Source organism: Balaenoptera ricei, chromosome 10 (genome assembly GCF_028023285.1).
Source record: "Balaenoptera ricei isolate mBalRic1 chromosome 10, mBalRic1.hap2, whole genome shotgun sequence".
Taxonomy (NCBI): Eukaryota; Metazoa; Chordata; class Mammalia; order Artiodactyla; family Balaenopteridae; genus Balaenoptera; species Balaenoptera ricei.
Window position 1 is genome coordinate 8,265,012 of NC_082648.1, and position 22,839 is coordinate 8,287,850.

The window sequence follows — 22,839 nt, forward strand, 5'->3', positions numbered from 1 at the left end:
CCACATAGCCGATTGTGTTAGTTGGCTACCTAGGCTAACTTTGTTGGACTTACGAACAAATTGGACTTACGAACGCACTCTTAGAATGGAACTCGTTCATATGCAGGGGACTTACTGTATAAAACTTTTGAACCACTATATTGTACACTTGAAACTAATATAATATTGTAAATCAACTATTCTTTAGTAAAAAAGAAAAGAAAAAATGTTAAATGCTGCTTGAGAGGGCATGGGAGATATTTACTGTAGCAAGTTCACTGGATATAGCAATAAAGATGGGGGGGTGATATGGTGAGAGCTGCTTTTCTGCACTTTTGTCGAGTGATAGATAAAACTAGATTTGAATGGATGGACATGCTGGGAGAATGTATTTTCCTTAATTTAAAGATGGCCCTGAAAGAAGAAATGGGCATTCTAGGTCAGGCTTGTATCTGAGAAAGATGAAACATAGAAATGAAAATAAACTGATGTCGATAATACAATGTATTAGTGCTAGTGCTGCCATAACAAAATGCCACATGCTGCATGCGATTTAAAACAACAGACATTTATTGTCTCACAGTATTGCAGACTGGAAGACCCAACATCAATATGCCTTCTGGGTCATGCTCTCTCAGACTGATCTAGGAGAAGCTCTTCTCGCTTCTGGTAATTGTTGGCAATCCTTAGCATTCCTTGGCTTATAGGTAATCATTTCAGTCACATGGCTGTCTTTTCCTTTTGTCTTCACATAGTCTTCCCTTTTTTAGAGTCTGTCACTGAATCCAAATTTCCTCTTTTTATAACACCACTAAAGCTAAAGAGATTGGGGCCCGTAGGAATGATTTTATATCAACTATTACCTTTGCCACATTTATAATTTCCAAATAAGGCCACAGTCGGAGGTCCTGGGGGTTAGAATTTCAACACGACCTTTTAGGCTCATAATTCAACCCATAAGAGAGAAGAAGAGGAATTTTATTGAACCTATACATAACTAGAAGTTCACAAAAATTACTTCTATCACCTGGGATAGATCATGTAGTTTTTCATATTAAATATTCATAAATATTAAACAAACTGAATAAAATTATAATTTACCCTCAACTGCAAAGACCCTGTGTAATTACGGACTGCTAGATATTTGGTCTTGTAAAGACTTGCCCCTGGGTCTGAGAACCTGGGCAAACATTTATGACAACATCTCTGTTTAAACAAACACTTTGGTTAAAGTGCATTACAGAATTCATAAGCCCATAAGGAGTATTATTATTTATCAATAAATATTGGTTATATATTGGCTTATTGTCCAGTGAAGGTGCATGCAGATTGTTTATAGTGTTCAGGTGGTATTTCTTCCTGTTCAGAGCCGGGGACAATATATGCCTTCCTTATTTTCTAATGTGTCTTTCCTAATTTCATTTCTCATACCATGAGAAAATTAGAAGTTTGTTTTCATTGAAACAATATGAATCTTCTAGAGGTTGCAGCTCTTCAGCACCATTCTTTAATGCTCGTGTAATTACATCAAGATGTCCATGAATACTCTTTTCTAGCGGCTCTCTCAAAGGTTGTTACTTTTCTTCACTGAAGATCACAAGTGCAAATCTAATAAAAATATGCAGAAAATGTGACCAATAATTAATTTTTGAGACATAGGAAATTTATCATGCACAATTTCATGGCATAATTGTAAAGCAACACATTTTCCAACCATGTCTTCATTGAATTATTTAAACCATAAGCCCCGCTTTCCTAAGGAAAATTTTATGGCAACCACACTCATGAATTTAGATGTAAGAATATGAAAAAATAAATATCAAGTGAATCTATGTAGAATAAATATGATATCACATCATGACTAAATTGAATTTTATCTAGGAATGCAAAGTAATTCTGTAACATTAAAAAATTATAAATGTCATTCACTACATTAAAAGATTAAGGAATAGAAACCAGGAGACCATCAAAATAGATGCAGAAAACAAAAGCATACAAGAAAATTAAAAATCTCTACCTATAAAAAAAAAATCTCTTAGCAAACAGAAATAGAAAAGAACTGCCTTAACTTTAAAAAAAAGGGTATAAAAAACTAGATACAACATGACTAATGTGTAAATGTCAGAAGCATTTTCCTTAAAATGTGGAACAATGTTTACCATCAGTATTGTCCTGGCAGTCCTACCCATTTTAATTAGACAAGAAATAAGTAATTTTTTAATACAGGAAAAATAAAACTGTTATTACTAGATGTTATGTTTTATAGTATTTAAATGAATCCACAAATTATTAGAAAATTATGAATTTTCAGGATGTATGTTGAAGAGGACAAGACTATCCCAAACCGTTACATTTCTAAAAAACAACTATTTTAAAAGATAATAAAATTACATAATTGCACCAGCAAAAGCATTAGATACATATAATAGGGACACAGGTAATAAATAATATGCAGTAACTGTTTAGAAAAATTGTAAGTTATATAAGGCAAAAGTCAGTAAAAGATATACATTGTAAATGAATAAGAAAATAATATATAAATACAACACTCCCAAAATTGACCTATAGATTCTGTGAAATTACAAGATTCTTCTAAAGTTGATATAGAAAAGCAAAGATCCAGGCCATTTGAAAAGTAGAAAAATAATAAGGAAATTACTTTAATAATCATCAAGATGTATCATCAGGCTATAATATTAAAGCAGCGAAATACTGAAAGTTGAACAGAAGGAGAGAAAAGTTGATAAATATTAAAACCATCTTACCCATGGCTGTAAGTCCATTACCAGAAACATTTACTCAGTGCATTCTTTTCCTGCAAATCCATTTTCTTTCTGTGTAGCATCTAGCTTTTGCAACACCATCTTCATTAAGATAAAAACATATTTCATTCCCTGTCATATTAAACCTACAATAAAGGAATTAAACACTGTGTATTAGGGAGTCCTGTGATTTCTCCCTTGCTCAATGACACCTTTTTAAAAATATTATCTGTCTAGAGTTCTGAAAAAGTATGCTGTCCTTTCTTGCTAGGGTTAAGATATCTGTACCAAATTGGACCATAAGAATCTCCCTTCCAAGAATTTATATTTGTTAAACTGACATGAAGTTATATGTCAGGAGTAGAGCCACCAGTTTGTAGAAACCAATGGTTCTTAACCCTGGGGTGAGTTTGCCTTTCACGCCCCTGTAAGGGAACTTGGAAATATCTGAAGGCATTTTTGGTTGTAACAAGTGGAGGAGGGTAGGGGGAATTCCTACTGTCTCGTGGGTAGAGGACAGAGAAGCTGCCAACATCCTACGATGCACAAGAAAGTGCTCCCTCCACATAGCAAGGAATGATTCAGTCCAAACTGTCAGTGGTGTTGCTATTGGGAAATTCTAACATAAATTAAGTGGCAAGGTGGTTGGCAGTCACCATTTAGGGTGGTTATACCGGGGTCATGAGTGCAGTGAACTCAGTCTTTTAGGTCCCGTTTTCCATATTGTAAAATGGAAGGTGTGAAGTCCAGGATAAATTGCAATATCTGTGCAAATAAAAGCAGGTCAAAATAAACAAGTTTAACTTACACTGTAAAAGCTGTCAGCAAACAGGTAGCATGAAGCTCGCAGAATAGATATATAATCAGAGAAAACAGGTTAAAATCAAGCAAAAGTTTATTTTTACTGTGTATGTGAATCTCAGGTCTTTATTTTCAAACTAACCAACTAAGAGGTATTTCCCCTTACATCTTGATTTCCAACCTCTCTGGCTGACTCTTGAAACTACTCTGAGTACATGACACAATCTTCCCTGCTCCATTTTTCCAACATGCAAACAAATCGTGGGCGCTAGAGCAATATAGCTAATGTACAGGCTCTAGAGCAGTCTGCACTACCTAAATCTAAATAATCCCAGAAAGAAAGAAACTCACCAGTTATTAACTATGCTTCCATTCACCCATTGTCCTGTTTGATCTTTGGTCATGTCTCGCCAAATCCAGTGATCAGAAGCACACTTGTATCGCCTAAGAAAATCCTTTAGAGACAAGACAAAATTCAGAATTTTACTTGTCAGTTTTCAATACAACCTATTGTGTCCCTCTGGCTGTGCAGGTTGTGAAGAGTAAGGTGACAAAGTTTCAACTCTTGCTTTCACCAGAAAATAGCTATGCGATTGTGAAGAAGTATTTTACCCTCTGACACTCAGTTTTCTCATTCCTGAAACAAAGATGTGAGAGAAAGTTTCTTTAAGGCTCTTTTGATTCCAAATTGATAAATATTCAGTATGGAAATCTATTTCTCCAGGATTTTTAAACTGTAAACTCCTGGAAAGCTAGACTTTCAACGGAGTTCTTACACAGCCTTCGTAATCATCATATATTTATTACAATGTTTTTTTCACTTCTCAGAAAATAATGTAATACTTTACTTCAACTTTTCTCCCAAACTATCACATGTGCACACACATGCATACACATGAGGGCACATGCTCACACACACTTGTGCACACGCACTCACATACACACACACCCCTCATGCATCCAGTTCCTTTAGAATCTAATTCTCAAATTTCATTTTTTTGCAAAATATTTAGATTTCCAAAGACATCACTGAGGGAAAAATTTAATTTTCCTGATATTTCTCCATATTCATTCAATGTTGAAATTTTTTCCTACCTTAGAGCCTTTGTTGCCATAGAATTATGTTATACACAGAAAGTCACTGAGTCTACCCTGCTACTAAGTAGCTGGGAAACTGTAAGTTTGACATTGTATCACTCTATGTTTCAGTTTTATATAAATATAAGGGAATTATGACAGATCACAACACTATGGTCCATTTCTACCTGATAACAGTTACACTGATAACCTTTGGTATTTTAATATACCATCTTCTGTAGCATTTCATGAATTTATTTGAAAAAAATTCAATTCACTGGTCTAAACTATGGGTTTACAACAGAACAGATTAAGAAAACAGTGTCCCTGGATTCATGGTTTCATGTATAGTGAGGAAATTTATGTAAACTTAGAGTTAGAAAATATTCTATTAGATGAGAAGATTATGAGTATAATAAATGCAAAGTGAAATTTTGGTTTACGGCAAGAAGCATCTGGGTCTTTATGGGGGACTTTCACATAGGATGTGCTCTAAGAGGTGGATCTGGAGGGGAAGAGTAGAAGATTCCATGATAAACACAGAAATCCAGGGAGAAAAGGACAATTCCTATTCTAGGCTTAGGAAAGAGCTTGTTTTAAGGCAGAAAAAAATGTAAGGCACGATATATGTATTGGAAACCAACAGGATATACATTACTGGATTTTGGGAAAACTGGATGAAGTTCAGTAGCTGTGGTCTTGGTGACAGGGAACTGGGAGGTGTATTTCCTAAAGCCTGTCCTATGAAAAATGTTGAACATTATTTGCTCAGTAAAGGGTAGCTCATGTAGCTGCTTGTTAAAAAGACAAGGTAATTCTAAATAGGTGCAAATAAATAGGGGAAAATTTCATGAAACAAGCTTCACCTCATTTTAACTAGAAAAATATTTCACAGTTTAAATAAACATATATAATATTTTACTTAAACTATTTAAAGTAAACAGTCCTTTAAAATTCTTTTATACGTTACTTTTACCACTCCTTCACAATACCATATGCGGTAAAGACCTCATTTTGTTTGTTACTCATTATTTTTTTCATCTTGCTGCTAATTTAGCCTTTTTCCCCAAGAAGAACTGTAAGGGCTGTTTAAGGGTTTCTCAGAATGTTCATTTCAAGAGTCTTACAAAATTCAGCAGTGAAACTATTCACTACGGAAGCTCTTTATATTAAATTAAACCTGCATCTTACTTCTTGATTTGGTGTGTCTACTCTTAACATACCTAGTTTTTCACATTTTATTCAGGTTTCTACATCTTTTCTTCCTTCCAAAATAGTTTAGTTTCCTTACATTGATCTATAAATTGCCCCAGCATAGTTTGTATCTATTTAAATTTGAACCAGTCTTCAGGCATATTGCACAACTATACTTTGTTCACCCTAAAAGTAATACACAATTCTCTTTTAACAATGTTGACTGCTGTGCTGTGCTGCTTTACATTTAAACACATCTTAATTGCACACACACACAACTTTTATTCACATACACAGAAATTTTAATTAAGTTAATTACCTCTCAAATTGACCCTTTACTTTTAAAGAGATGAAACAAAAGTAAAAACATACGCTTGCCGCATAAGAGAGTCTCACACTTGTTAAAGATCTTGGAGATTCTCTTGACTTAACAGAATTTTTCCGTAAATCAGTATTTATTGAACAAAGATCCATTAAGCTTTTTTTTTTTTAATTTTTATTTATTTATTTATTTATTTATTTATTTATTTTTGGCTGCGTTGGGTCTTTGTTGCTGCCCACGGGCTTTCTCTAGTTGCGGCGAGCAGGGGCTACTCTTCGTTGCGGTGCGCGGGCTTCTCATTGCAGTGGCTTCTCCTGTTGCGGAGCACGGGCTCTAGGCAAGTGGGCTTCAGTAGTTGTGGCACGTGGGCTCAGTAGTTGTGGCTTGCGGGCTCTAGAGCGCAGGCTCAGTAGTTGTGGCACATGGGCTTAGTTGCTCCGCGGCACGTGGGATCTTCCCAGACCAGGGCTCGAACCCATGTCCCCTGCAATGGCAGGCGGATTCTTAACCACTGTGCCACCTTTTAACTTGTACCTGCTTTTACGCTACAGCAATGGATACAATTTCAAATAAAACATGGTGTCTGCTCACTGGAAACTCATACTTCAGCCTAGGGGGAAACTTTCAATTGCACCTATTGCATCACTGGTAGTGAACGCTCTGATGGAGGCTGCCATGAGACCTCAGAGAAAGACAGCAAAGCAAGACTGAGAGGTCAGAGGAAGTTTCCACAAAGAGAGTGAAATGGAGAATTCCATCCTTTCTCTTTGTGGCTTTTAAAAGGTTTCCAAATAGTATCAAGCTCTTCTATTTGTATTCCTTAAAATGTAAAAGTTAGCTATCAAGTCTACTACTTGATGTGAGTCTTATACTATCCAAACAAGATATCACTAAGTTTTTCAGCTGTATCTCCTATGGCATGTTCTGAACATCTGCAATATTGTGCATCTAAAGACAGGCATGTTTGAAAAGTTTTAAAGACCATAATGGAATTTGAATATTTCTAATATCGCTACTCAATATAATTGATAAGGAATACATATTAAATTACTTACCTTTTCTTCTATAGTGTCAATCATAACTAGGTCAGCATTTTGAGACAAACAGTTATATGTACTTGAATGCCAATCTCCTTCTTCTTTAGAAAAATAATAGCATTTATCTTGGAAACCAATCCAATTATCTGGGCAAAAATACCGAGCACCCGGATCTTTTATAACTGTAAGTGAGATAAATACATATCTTAAGAATCAGATGAAATAATATGCCACTGTGTTTTGAGATCATTGAATAAAGACAGGATTGTGATGTAAAATATTATGATCATGGCCAGAATTGCATATCTATCCCATAACAAGTTGAAAAACAAACTTCATGTTAGGTTAAATGACAGCAGTCCAGAACGTGACAGGACACTCACATTGCTTTCAACTCCAAACTCAGTGATATATAGGCTTTCCTAGAGCAGTGCCATTTCACTTGTGTTAAGTCCCTTTCGTCATTTCTGGGTAAATGAAATACAATGAAATCCTAGCATTATCTGGTGGTAATAAAAACACTAATTTATATTAGACTGTTATAAATTAGGGCACAGGTTTTAATCTCTAAGAAAGCAATGAAAAAAATAAAACAATAACAAGATATGTATTGGGTTTCCTGTTGTCAGCTAGGTACCACCATCACTGTGTGGTTCTGGGTTAACCAATAAAAAGAACCCATATGAAATTTAGAAGATGGAAATAAAGCAGAAGCCATTATTCTTGGAAATGCTGGACACAGGAAGTTCACAGGCCTTTTCATGAGTTTCCCTTTTGTAGTCTTGGCATCTAGATGTGTTAGCTTCCTCTAATCTGTGGGTTCTCCAAACACATTAGTGCTTTAAGCCAAAATCATTAGTGACTATTTCTTCTTCAGCTTTGTGGCCTTCCAGACCATCATTCCCCAGCTCCAGTGGTGTTATGCATAATTCTTATGTTAAAGTCCTATTCCATGGTAACTTGCCTTATTGTGGAGATCCTTTTGAAATCTATAGAAATAGTAGAAATAAAATTTGTATTCTTGTAATATCTGTACTGTCTATTTTTCTGAACACACCCAGACTAAATCAGTTCTTGGTACTAAAAGTGATTCTAAAGGAACAGAACCTTAAGGATGAGGTATGCTATTGGTTTTCCAATGTGATTTACATTAAAGGCACTGACCCAGTCACCAGTTGTAAATGGGATACTGGCGGTCTATGGTGCACAGAAGTAAAACAATTAGTTACATGATCACTTGCAGTCACCTGATGCCAAATACCTGTAGAAGGTAAACATTTTAGGCACCCTTCTCTTAATTACTGATATAACAATGGGCAAAATGTGTAAGGATAATAACATCTGAACACCATGATTAACAAGATTAAGTCAGTTGACATACATAGAGGGCTACATGCAACAACTACTGAACATACATTTTTGAAAGTGCATATGAAATATTTACTAAAATGTGGGACAATAAAGTTGTAACAACAAATTTTAAAGATTGAAAACATTTACTGTGTGCCACCTGACTGCAGTAGAATTCAGCCATATATCAATAAAAAAATAAAATAAAAAAATCACCAAAGTCTGTAAATTAAGAAATGCAATGCTAAATAACTCATAAATCAAAGAAGAAAAAGAAATCTTGGGAAACAAAATATATTTAGAGGCTTCCCTGGTGGCGCAGTGGTTGAGAATCTGCCTGCCAGTGCAGGGGACACGGGTTCGAGCCCTGGTCTGGGAAGATCCCACATGCCGCGGAGCAACTGGGCCCGTGAGCCACAACTACTGAGCCTGCGCGTCTGGAGCCTGTGCTCCGCAACAAGAGAGGCCGCGATAGTGAGAGGCCCGCGCACCGCGATGAAGAGTGGCCCCCGCTTGCCACAACTAGTGAAAGCCCTTGCACAGAAACGAAGACCCAACACAGCCCCAAAGAATTAATTAATTAATTAATTAATTAAAATATATATATATATTTTGAACTGAAGTTAATTACATATATTTTGGTGATATATGTGATATATGGTATACATATATATGCATAAAATACCAAAAATTATGGATACAACTAAGCTTGTGGGCCTTGCTCTTTTTTTTTTTGGCTGCACTGTGTGGCTTGTGGGACCTTAATTCCCTGACCAGGGATTGAACCTGGACCCTCAGCAATGGAAGCATGGAATCCTAACCACTGGACCACCAGGGAATTCCCCTAAACTTGTGGAACACAACACATTTCCTTAAATCTTAGAAGAAAATTTATTGGCTTAAATTTATGTTTTTAAAAAAAGGGAGACTTTAAAAAGAAAATTATCTATCTCGAAAAGTTAGTAAGAGTGATAAATTAAAACCAAAGTAGAAAGACTCCATTAAAAAAATAAGATGAGAAATCAGTTGAATATAAATTAATGTAAAACAAAAAAAGCAAGGAACTCATTGGCTTTTTGAATCATCTAGAATAGATAGAACACTAGGAAAACTCAAAGAAAAATCAAAGAAAAAAATCTTTTTAAAGGGGAATAAATGAATTAGCAATACTAGGAATAAAAAAGAAAAGAAATTTCTTAACAACAAAACTTAGCACAACTGACAAATGAAAGGTAAATGTGAATAAATACTCTATCTAGTAAAGAAATTAAACCTTTCATTAAAAAAATTCTACACAAAGAAATCTCCCAGTCCAGGTGACTTCAATTATGAATACTTCTAATCATTTAGGGAAGACATAACAACAATATTACACAACCTTTTTCAGAAAACGGAGTAGGAGAGAATCCTTTACAACTCAGTTTTAGAGGCCAGCATAATCTTAATATCAATACCTGACAATACTATTATAAAAATGAGAAATTATAGTTCAGGCTTGTATGAACATATGTGCATATTATCTTAAACAAAATATTAGCGAGTTTAATTCAAGAGTGCTAAAAAGGTTAATATTTTGTCATCAAATTGAGTTTATTCCAGACAGGAAGGTTTAGTTTAACGTTTTTAAAAAGTCTGTGTAATTCAACACATTAACAGAAAAAAGAGACAAACTAAGTATATCTCAATAGCACTTGATAACATTCTATGCCCTTTCAGAATAAAACCTTTTAGCTATCTAGGAATTAAAGGAAACTCCCTTTATTTGATTAAGAATATTGATAAATAATCATTCATAATAGAGAAATATTTAAAACTTTCTCATGTATATTAAGAATGAGATAAGGATGCAAGTTCTCAGTACTTCTCCTCAACTTTTTACTGAAAGTACTAGCCAGTAAAATAAGGCAATACAAATATATAAAAAGATATAAAGATTTCAAGCTAATAAATAAAATCATTATTATTTGCAGATAATCTGAATGTTTACATAAACATACAAATGAAAATAAAGATAAAATATTAAAATTAATAGTTAATATAAAACACACCTTAACGAAATCAAAAGAAAAATCATATTAATTCTGTTTTCAGATTACAGTGGAATTAAAATAGAAATAAATAACAAAGATAATTGGAAAATCCCAAAATATGTAGAGATGAAACAACATACTTCTAAATAACACATGGGTCAAAGAAGGAATATAGAGAAATTTAAAAGCAATTTGAACTAAATGAACATGAAAACACAACTTATCAAAATTTTGGGCATGCAGCAAAAGCAGTCCTTAGAGAAAAATATATAGCATTGAATTCATACATTAGAAAAGAAGAAAGGTCTAAAATCAATAATCTACATTCTCTCCTTAGGAAACTAGTAAAAGAAGAGAAAATTAAACCCAAGGAAAACAGAAAAGAAATAATAAGAATCAAAGCAAAAAGCAATTAAATTGAAAATGGGAAATTAATAGAGAAAATCAACAAAATCAAAAGCCAGTTCTTTGCAAAGAACAATAAAATCAGTAAGCCTCTAGCCAAGTTAATTTAGAAAATAAAGGAGAGAAGACACAAATTAATATCAGAAATGGAAGAGAGGACATCACTACAGATGCCACGGAAGATAATAAAGGAATACTATGAACAAGTTAATGCCCTCAAGTTTAATAACTTATATGAAATGGACCAACTCCTTGAAAGATACAATCTTCCAAAACTCACAAAAGAAGAAATAAACAATGTGAATAGGCTTATATCTATTAAAGAATAATTACTGACTTAATAATCAGTAATGTCCTAAAAAACAGAAAGGAGCAGGCCCAGATATGTTCACTGGGGAATCCTACCAAACAATTAAGGAAGAAATTATACCGATTCTCTACAATCTCTTTTAGAGGATAAAATCAGAGGGAATACTTCTTAACTCATTTCATGAGGTCAGCATTATCTTAACAACAAAACCAAAGACATTACAAGAAAAGAAAACTACAGACCAGTATCTCTCATGAACATAGATGCAAAAATTCTTAACAAAATATTAGTAAATTGAATTCAACAGTGCACAAAAAGAATTATACACCATGAAAAAGTGGGATTTATCCCAGGTCTGTAAGGCTGGTTCAACATTTGAAAATCAATTAATGTCATCCATTACATCAACAGGCTAAAAAAAGAAAAATCACATGATCATATCAATATAAGCATCTGAGAAACCTAACATTCATTCATGGCAAAAATTCTCAGTGAACTAGGAGTAGAGGGGAACTATCCCAACTTGATAAAGAATATTTACAAAAAACCCCACAGCTAATTTCTTACTTAATGGTGAGAAATTGGATGTTTTCCCTCTAGAATCAGGTACAAGGCAAGGATAGCTCTTCACAAAATATTGTAATTAAATGAGCAGTAAATGTGAAAAGGAGCTTAACAGTATTGGTCATCAAGAAAATGTCAGTTAAAGTCACAACAGGTACCAACAAAGGTACCAACGCACACTCATCAGAATGGCTAAAATGGGTAAAACTGACAACAAAGTGTTGACAGGTATCTTGAGCAACTGGCATCTGCATACACTTTTGGTTGGATTATCTACTATCTATGGTATTATCTACAAAAACTGACCTATGCATACTCTGTGGTTTAATAATCCTTCTCATAAATATATCCCAAATAATATCCACTATTTACTAAAAGACTAAAAATATAAGGATGTTCAAAGCAACGCAATTAGCAGTAGTCAAAATATGGCACAATCCAAATGTCCATCAAAAGTAGAATGATTAATAAATCAATAAAAAGCATGAAATACACTATAGCAAGGATCTGTGAACCACAACGTGAGGCCAAATTCAGAGCTAAAAATGTTTTTACATTCTAAAATAATCAAAATAAAATCTTAATTATTTAAAAATAATTAAAATATAAAAATAATCAAGAGAAATAATGTGTTGTGACACCCAAAAATTATGTAATATTCAAATTTTCATGTTCAAATTTATTGAAACACAGGCATGCTCAATTGTTTATGTATTTTCTGTGGCTTTTTTGCACTACAAATACAGAGTTGAGTAGCGGCAACAGAGATCATATGGCTAGCAAAGCCTAAATTATTACTATCTGCCCCTTTACGTAAAAAATTTTCCAACCCTCTTCTATAACAACGAGTCAGTGAACTTTTACTAGTTATGACTTGGAAGAATCACACAAGCATAATGTGGGACAAAAGAAGCAAGAGGCTAAGGATTCATGAAAATTGCCATTTTATTTACATAAAAATTTTTAAATGGGCAAAACTAACTTTTGGCAACAGAAGTTAAAATAGTGATTACCACTGGCATGGGAATGCTGAATGGAATGCGAGATTATCAGGCTGAATGATTTTGTCATAATCATTTTTACGTCTCCCCATGTCTTACGTAGGTCGTGTAATTCATAAAAATTCATTCATTGATACTCCTTAAATATATCATGAATAATGGGAAGGGAGTGAGAATAATGAGAAAATATTATGATTGAGGCAGAAAGGAAAAGGATCATACAATAGGAAGCTCTGAAAATGAAAAATATAAGTGAAGAAATAAAGGATGTAATTTACTCACCTAAGATAGTAAATAAAATATTAGCAACTACAGATATTGCTAATAAAATACAAAGGAACATCATACGCTTGTTTGTAACACCTGAAACAAAACAAAACAAAAAAACACTTAGATTAAGAAACAGGTAAAAGAAAGACTAAATTTGCATTCAAAACCATACCTTACAAACTTCTTTAGGCAATTTATTCTGATATTTCACAAGGAGATGACACAAAATGTACTTTTCTGTTTGCCATATGAAAAAACCCTGGTTTTTTCTTTTGGCTGAAATTTCTCAGGACATCCTTATATCCAATCCAGATGTTATTATGGATTTTACTGCCACAGTCCAAGGAATCAAATATAGATGACTTTTTCGGGTAGAATTTCCTCAGGCCTGAAGCCACCCTCAGGCCTTCAATACCCTTCTTCTATGGTAAAATATTAGCATATCCTAACGTTCCTTGAATATTTCTAAGAAAATCTACTTTCTACTTAATGAAAAGTTTATTTTAAAGGATAGACAACACAGTATATTTGAAAGGTCACAGAATAATCAAAAAAATTTAGAATTGAGGTTTTTGCCACAAACAAGCAAAGGGAACTTGGACATGTTTCTGTTGTTGTTGTTTTTCTGGTCCTGTATTCTCTGATCTGCAAATCTGATAGAACAGAATAAATCTCTGGTGAGGAATTGTTTTTCTTTTACTAGTATCCATTCAGGAAAAAAAATACGGTGTGTAAGTTTTTTGAAATGAAACATTTTTTAATTTCATATGATTAAAGTATTTATCCTTAATGTAAAACTTCGTGAAATGTAAAAAATTATAGAAGATACTTTAAGATAGACTATAAACTTATTGAGAACATTGATTCTTCCTGTCTTTTTCACCTAGTGAAGAACTAGTTTTTTTTTATTGAACAAATTCTTTCCTTAGTAGATGTATAAAAGAAATGAAACTTAAAATAGATCTCAATTTACACTGCGTAGAGATAGCCAGCATTATCATTTGGATTAACTAACATCCTTCCACCCATATATCTCTTTAATCCATTTTTACACATATAACCTCCCTCCCACATACACATAATTTTAAATGAGTACAATCATCTTGTGCCCATTGTTTTAAGTTCTAATGTTTTCTGTTAACACTTTGCTGTTCTTCCCATCTGTGGCAAATTGTTAAAAGTGGCCCCCAAAGAATCAGGTCTTTCTGGGTCCACCACCTCTTTGACATACGATCTTGCTACTTCTCACACCAAGAGGTATTTCCCAACACTTGAACTGGTCTTGTGAATATGAATATGAATTTGAACTGGTCTTGTGTCTCGCTTTGACCAAGAGAATGCGGTAGAAGTGATACTCTGGGACTTCAGAACCCAAACCTTAAGAGACCTTGACCGTTAAATAACTCTCTCTCTTTTTTTTTTTTTAATTAAAGGATATTATGTGCTATGTTTTCAGGTCTGGTTTATAACAGGAATTAAATAAAAGAAAGCTTTTATTATTTTTTTTCTTGTGTTAGCTCTCCCATTTTTCCATATTTTAATTACTGTGTGTGCAGGAGGTGAAGATTATTTACTGCTGTATTAAGCAGAATTAGTTTTTAAATACATATTCCTATTCACTGTTTCAAGTAAGTCTTTGGCTCTTTTGGTATCCTTTTCTCCAGAATGACTGTTGAAATCAGTGATCCTTTCATTAAAAAAAAAAAATCCTATCTTATTAAAGGGACTATTTTGAGAATCATAAAGGGCTTTAAATAAGACGAAATACTTCTAAGCCACAAGAAGAAAGAAGCGGGTGCCCATCCTGACAATATGAGAAATGCTTATTTCCATGTACAGGTGATAAGAGTTCTTTCTATCTCAAAGTTGGCAAGATACTAGATCATTCATCTTTGTGGAGCATATGGAGATATCCTGCCTGCAGATAAACCAGCCTCAACAAAGATGCATGTGCCATGAATGGGGCAAACAAACAGAGTGGCTTTCCTTTTAAGTTTAGCACAGAAATAGCAGAACTAGAACCAAAGGGGTTATTGATGTTGGGATATATCTTCTCATAAGTCATCAGTGAAAAGTGTTGACTAAAAACCCTCTTGATGCTTTTGGGCTTACAATACCTGAAAAACTCCATATAACGCTGGAGGAAACTCTCCATTCAGTTCGGTATCACCAAACCACCAAGATTAATTATCCTGTCAGCTCAGTGAGATGGGGACTTGGAGTGACATTTAGTTTGATTTAAAGATCTAAAGAATTGGAAATTTATTTCGCTTCTGAATATGCAGGTTCATATTTAAACCTGCTACATGTTTATTTAATCTGTCCACTTCCTGAGCCCTAAAATCTAGTTTTTGACACAGTATAAACAGCTTTCATTTTTAAAGTTTCTTCTTTCTACTCTTTTACTCAATCCTCAATACCTGTACACTGCACAAATATCCAAAAAACAAAAACAACAGAAACTGTGGGTCCCTCAGTATGAATTTAGTATTAAAAGATGAATTTCAAAGAAGTTGTTCATAATGTGTTCAACTAAGGAATGTAAAAAAACAGATAATATCCCGGGGCCGCTCAATAAAAACCTATTGAATTAACAATGTAACTAAAATAGTTCTACATGCATTCCTGTTATAATATAAACAGCTAAATATTCCAATTATTTTTTCCCATAGAGAATCTTCCCTGACAACTAATTTCTCTCAGTTTCTGACTGTGATCTTCTCCAAGGAGAGATAAGAGAAAAGATCCAGGGTGACCAATGAATTTAAAACCAAATAAAATCCCCTTTTTTTCTTAGTTTACAGCTATAGAAAAAAATCATAAAATACCAATACATAGAAAGAATAAAAGATAATATTTAAAAAATACAAAAAAGTTAAAAAATGAATTCTATCACACTCTAAGTAACTACTATTTCAATGGTGTTTAAAATTTCAAATTATATGTCTATAGATAATATTATACATACTATATAATATTAAGTAACATATATTTATGTGGTATATATATAATTTATACATAAAATATATAAGTTCATACTGTTGATTGATATATAATGTAGAAATTAACACTGGTTTTATGAGCGGATAGAAAGCATTCTTAAAACTTTTGGTTTAGATATTTTCACATTATCATCTAATATTTGATCCCATTGTCCCTAACCCTCTTTGATCTACTCTTAGAATTATTAAATTGTCAAAAGATGAGGAATAAAGTATTTATGCATTCCAATATGAACTGCAAAAATATTTTTGACTGCTGCATACACTGGTAGGCGGAAACAAAATTAAACGGCAAATTTTAATACTCACCATAGTCACTAAATCACAGAGAGTTTTATTAAATGCATTTTAGCTTCATTTCCCCCCCACCCTTCACCCTATTTAAGGAGCCCTGTTGAAATAACTTTGAAAGATTATCCTGTTAGATTTAGAATTTGGATCTTACCTACTCTGAACTTGCTGTTTAATACATCCAGTGCTACCAAATTGTTTTCTAAGGTTTTTTTTTTTTAAGTACACTTTCTCTCCTTCTCCATTTAAAAATCACCAGAGACTTCTCAAGAATATTAGGGTACCAGCAATTGTTTAGATAAGCGTAGAGGAGGGAGACAATTGTTCTGCTATTAAGTACCTCTAAAGAGTAGTTTATCTTGACTCCACTCATGGTCCATAAACAATCTTTTAAAATATTACAGATATTTGCGAATTATTTCATATCATGTATGTATTCTAGGCATTGAATGACTGTGGTTCATATTTAACATCTCCTGAAGGACAGGTTTTATTGAATACTTAGTAAAAGTGAAATTAAATCTTGAATGGTCTTACATTATGGATAATCTTCCTCCATTATCAATTAAGATACCATAAAGTGAATCTGAATTAAAAGGACAAAATAGTCAATTACAAATTTTTTATTTATGGTGAAGTTAACTGGAAATAGAATTTTTTTTTGCCTTGATGGAAGAAACTACAAAACCCCAAAAAGTCTTCAAAACTTCTCTTTAACAGTATGCTTCATGATTTCAATAAAAAAACCTTCATTCAGAACAACTGAAAATGTTCTTACCTCGTGGCTTTTTATCAGCTTCTTGTCTGCTGTTACCAGTTTGCAGCTCCGCTGCCTCCACAACAGCTGACGGGTTGTTTGATAACACACCATCCAACATCCCTCTTCAAAGTTTTAAATTCATGTAAAAAAAAACGTTGTTTTTACAGCACAGCTCCAAACTAGAGTTATGCTACTTTGAAGTAAAACACGCTTTTAACTGATCTCGCAAAAGAAAAGTAATCATGTGATGAAGATTGAGTCATACTATAATCTAGAAAAAGTTTGCTTCCTGTGAAAAAAAACCACAAAACAAAATAATTACTGGAAAGGAAGGAAGTTTCACTAAATACTGAAGAGCAAGAAACTGATATATTCTTAGTCCCTCAACAGAGGATCCTTATCTGAACCGTACAGTAAAAAAAACCTTCAAGGGGAATTTTAACTCTCCCGAGAGTGACGTAACTAGTGTCCTTCCAGAGCCACGGGAGATAAGAATACTAATTAATTAAAAGGCCTGCTTTAGGACGTTATGGTTTCATTATCATGTGCTAAGAAAGACCATCTCAAAGGTGATGAAAGTAAAGAGAAGAAAGCTATGCTTTAAAGTAGCTACTGAAGCCTTTTCTGTCAAAGACAAACATATGCAGCAGTGCGCGCATGCGTGCGTGCGCGCGCGCGCGCGTGCGCACACACGCAAAGAAAAAGAGGAGAAAAAGGAACAGGAAGTTAAAAAGTACTCAGAATGTTATCATCAATATTCAAGATGATAATGCTGTTATGCTAGTGTTATCAGGACACTGTTTCCTTTTCAAATCTCTCCTCATCAGAATTTTGAAATGATTTCCTATTTCCCCTCAATATATGTAAATATAGTCGTCTTGGTGTCTGTGGGGAATTCGGTCCAGATCCTCCCCTCCCTGCCGCGGATACCAAAATCCGGGGATGCTCAAGTTCCTTACAGTCTACTCTCCCGCCCGCCTTGGAATTCTCCATCCACGGATTCCCATCCGCAGCTGCTTGAATCCCCGGTGTGTAAGCTGCAGATATGGAGGGTGAAATGTATTTATATTAAGAAGAAAACTAAAGAAAAGCAGCTGGTGTCCCACAGGCTGCTTCGGGATCAACACCACATTTGTCTGACAGGCACACTGAGAGGGGAAAAGGAAATAAGAACAGAGAGGAAAGTGGAGTACAAAGGAAAGAAAAGAAAGAAAACGTGAAGAGAATAAGAAGTGAAGGATTAAACTCTTCTGGTGGTCTCAAATATATACCTTTGGTCACTTCTGTCATCACCCAAAGTGAAATTATACAAGGTAAACTGCAGAAGGAAGGACAGATAAAATTGTTTCCATTTGGGGACAGAAAGAAGACACAAATTTGGAAGGAAAAATGAACATATTCTACTAAGTCATGACCAAAACATACTATCCCTAGGACTATTAGGAATGCATATATAGGAGAGCACAGGAGTACCTCGTTTTATTGTGCTTTGCAGATACTGCATTTTTTTTTACAAATTGAAGGTTTGTGCCAACCCTGTGTTGTCAGAAGACGGTGAGCATTTTTCAGCAATAAAATATTTAATCAAGGTATGTACATTTTTTAGACATAACTATTGCACATTTAGTAGACTACAATATAGTATAAACATAACATTTATATGCACCAGGAAACCAAAAAATTCGTGTGACTTGCTTTACTGCAATGTTATCTTTATTGCAGTGGTCTGAAACCAAAACAACTACATCTCCAAGGTTTGTGTGTGCAGGGATTGCATTATCATGGTTGAGTGAAGTTTACTTTTGTTCCTGAGGAAGGTCAAGATATAAAATTTGACTCGGAGTATAAAACATTTCCAGTTCCTCAGAATGTTCCCTGATGTACCTTTGCAGTTCATTCCCCTACTCCATGGAACCAGGAAGCCCCTAACCTATCAATGGAGATGAGTTTTGCTGGTTTTAGAATTTTATATAAATGGAAACACACAGTTTGAGGTATAATTATACCTCAAGCTTTTTTTTTAAATGATAATATGTTTAACTTTATAAAAATATAACATTATCCAAAGAAGTTGTACTATACCCACCATTAATGTAGAACAGTTCCAGTTACTCCACATCAATGGCAACATTTGATATGGTCAGACTTTTTAACTGTAATCATTCAGGTAGGTTTGTAATATTGGGCGGTTTCTATGATGCAATTATGCCCAACGTGGCTGATTTCAAGCTACCAGTGTGACATCACTGAATACCAGAATTGAAAAGAGTTGTGTAGTAGTACACCACTACACAGTATTTCTATTATACAGATATAATAGATGGAAACAACTTCATGCATAGATAATAGTAAAAATAATCAGAAATTCATGAGTTCTGTGTTTTTATTTGTTTCTAATATGATTTATTTAACTTTAAGTTTAGATAATGTAATTTTCACTAATGGCTATGATTAATGATTGGACTTAATTATTGAAAGAGAAGTGAGGTCCTCAGAAGGAAGACCTCTTTAATTCTGTGACTAGGATAAATCATAATGATTCCCCCAGTCCAACCCTAAAGCAACTTGTATTAGTCTTCTCAAGCTGCCATAACAAAATACCTTGTGGCTTAAACAATAGACACTTATTTTCTCACAGTTCTTGGAAATCCAAGATCGAGGTGCCAGATGGTAGGTGTCTGCTGAGATCTCTCTTCCTGGCTTACAGATGGCTGCCTTTTCACGGTGTCCTCATATTATTGTTTTCTGTGTGCAGGAAAAGAAAGCACACTCTCTGGTGTCTCATCCTTCACTAATAAGGACACCAATCCTATGAGATTAGGGCCCAACTCAATGTCCTCACTTGACCTTAATTATCTTGATAAAACCCTATTTCCAAATACAGTCACATTGGAAGTTAGGGCTTCAATATATGAATTTGGTGGGGGACAAAATGTAGTCCTTAATTTTCCATCCTCTGGCTCCCAAACTTCATGTCCTTCTCATTGTTAAATACATCCATCCCATCCCAACAGCCTCAAGAGTCTCAGCCCATCCATCATCAATTCCAAGTCCAAAGTCTCAGCCAAATCAGGTATGGTGAGGCTCTAGGTGTGATTCATCCCAAGGCAAAATTCTTCTGTACCTGTGAAACTGAAACCATCCAAGTTATGGGCCTCCATAATACAAGGATAGGAGAGGATCAAGATAGACATAAGATAGACATTCCCATTCCAAAAGGGAGAAATCAGAAAGAATAAAGGTGTGATAGGTCCCATGCCAATCCAAATCCTAGTGAGGCAAACTCCATTAGCTCTTAAGGCTCAAGAATATTCTCTTTGACCTGATGTTCTGCCCTCCGGACCCACCGGGGCAGCAGTGTCATCCCCAGGGCCTTAGGTGGAGGCCCTGCCTCCTCTACTCTGATGACAGCCTTGTCCCTGAGGCTCTGAGAGGGGACAGCCTGGCCTGCTGAAGCTGAGGAGGTGGCCTCACACTCAGAAATCGAGGAGGAAAAAGTCTTGTCCCCCACTCCCCACCCCTGCTTGTTTCTGTATGCTCTGGGCCTAGGGTGGGAGTGGTAGCCCTGATGATCTCCAAATTGTCTTCAGGACCATCCTTCTTGAAGGATAAAGCATGTTCACAGCCGGATAGCTGCATAGAATCCCAGAAGTCTGAGAACCTTCCTTTATTTCATCCTACCTCTGCTCCCTTTATTTCAAACTTGCAGTGTCTCTGCTGGTGTATTTCTACCTCTATCCCTGGCTTCTGATGATATGGTTAATTACAATCATGGATAATCTCTTTATGGAGTGGTTGTCCAGCCACACCCTTGGTATCTTCTCCAGAGCATGCTTTCTCATTTTCTGTATATGGATAGGCTGAGAATTTTCCAAATCCTCAATTTCTGGTTCCTCTTTGCTTAATGATTTCTGAATTTATCTCTCTCCTCTCACATTTTACTATAAGTAGTAAGGACAAACCAGGCAGGACCTTCAACACTTTGCTTAGATATCTCCTCAGCTAAGTATCCAATTTCACTGCTCACAATTTCTACCTTCCACAAAACACTAGAACATAATTCATCCAAGTTATCTGCCACTTTATAATGAGGTAGTTGAAAAGAATCAAACAAAATAGCCACCTTTACCTTGCACCGTAGAGAATTTTAACCAGAAATGAACAAGTCTTTCCATTTTCATTCACCAACATATCCTGTGTGGTTTTAGACAGCAGTGCCTGAGTAAATTTTGATTATTTTTGGTCTTCCTTTTAGTTTTTGGTTCATTGTGCCTAGGAGAAATATCCAAGGCTGAGGCTATTCTCCATTTTCTTTTCCCATTTTCTGGGTAATATCACATGAAAACATTCGAGGAAATGGAGAATGAAGATGGTTATATTAGGGGATATATGTATATGTATAGCTGATTCACGTTGCTGTACAGTAGAAACTAACACAATATTGTAAAGCCACTATACTCCAATAAAAATTAAAGAAAAAAAAGATGGCTATATGCTGCTGGAATTCAAGAATCGCTTCAAATCCAGAAAAAGTTCTAAATGTAGGAATATTGTTCCCCTTCATTCACACTCCAGTTTAAAATTGAGTTATTCTCTTAGGAGAATAATTATCTTTGATATTTTTAAGTGCTAAAATTAACCATATTCTGGCATTTTAAAAGACGTTCATAAATTGTCTAAGATAAATTGTTCAGACTCATGTAAGCATCAACAGTAAAAAGACAATTCTGCAACCATGATGCCAGAGAAATGCTAACAGCATAATGTATAATCCCATCAAAGTAGTAGCATGAGAATAAGAATGTAACTTTCAACTAAAAGGTCAAAAATAGTATTTTTACATAAATTATTTCTCCTACAAAACATAAGAAAGAGACGCAACTATCTGGGTGTGTTATCTACATGAAGAGGTAGGTTATACTTCGAAGGTAAAGAACAAGTACTGATGGTGGGAGTAGCAGTGGTATATAGTGTTTTACAGCCCTAAAAGCATTTTTATACAGACATGTTGTATTTTTTAATCTTCACAAAACATCGATGGGATTGGCAGAATAATCCATTGGAAATGAGGGTAGGGTAAGAAAAAAGAAAACATTTATCTTTGCTCCTTGAGGCTGCTGTATCTGGGACAAGGTTGTTTTTGGGGTTTTGGTCTTTATTTTAGATCTGTTACAAGTTCTATAGACAAGTTTAATAAACAACATACTAGTGTCTAAATTTACTCTTTCTAAAATAAATTATTTTATTTTATTTTTTTAACATCTTTATTGGAGTATAGTTGTTTACAATCTTGTGTTAGTTTCTGCTGTATAACAAAGTGAATCAGCTATGTGTATACATATATCCCCATATCCCCTCCCTCTTGAGCCTCCTTCCCACCGTCCCTACCCCACCCCTCTAGGTCATCGCAAATCACTAAGCTGATCTCCCTGTGCTATGCAGCTGCTTCCCACTAGCTATCTATTTTACATTTGGTAGTGTATATATGTCAATGCTACTCTTTCACTTCGTCCCAGGTTACCCTTCCCCCTCTTCATGTCCTCAAGTCCATTCTCTACGTCTGTGTCTTTTTTCCTGTCCTGCCCCTAGGGTCATCAGAACAATGTCTTTTTTAGATTCCATATATATGGGTTAGCATATGGTATTTGTTTTTCTCTTTCTGACTTACTTCACTCTGTAGGACA

At 34.7% G+C, this 22,839-nt stretch overlaps 1 protein-coding gene across 3 annotated transcripts; it reads right to left on the reverse strand.

Annotated features, from left to right (window-relative positions):
* Positions 1-531: 531 nt before the first annotated feature.
* Positions 532-17,367, reverse strand: CLEC2B (C-type lectin domain family 2 member B). 3 transcript variants are annotated; one of them, XM_059934464.1, is made up of 6 exons: positions 17,174-17,367; positions 13,115-13,195; positions 7,191-7,354; positions 3,894-3,997; positions 2,745-2,887; positions 532-1,587 (listed from the first exon to the last, which is right to left on the reverse strand). In XM_059934464.1, exons 1-5 carry the CDS (start codon positions 17,271-17,273, stop codon positions 2,779-2,781), a joined length of 558 nt encoding a protein of 185 aa, XP_059790447.1. In that variant the 5' UTR covers positions 17,274-17,367; the 3' UTR covers positions 532-1,587; positions 2,745-2,778. The 3 variants fall into 3 exon arrangements, with proteins under 3 accessions (XP_059790447.1, XP_059790448.1, XP_059790449.1); XM_059934465.1 differs by lacking the exon at positions 532-1,587 and having other exon boundaries at positions 2,767-2,843; XM_059934466.1 differs by lacking the exons at positions 532-1,587; positions 2,745-2,887 and adding an exon at positions 2,909-3,506.
* Positions 17,368-22,839: the final 5,472 nt, after the last annotated feature.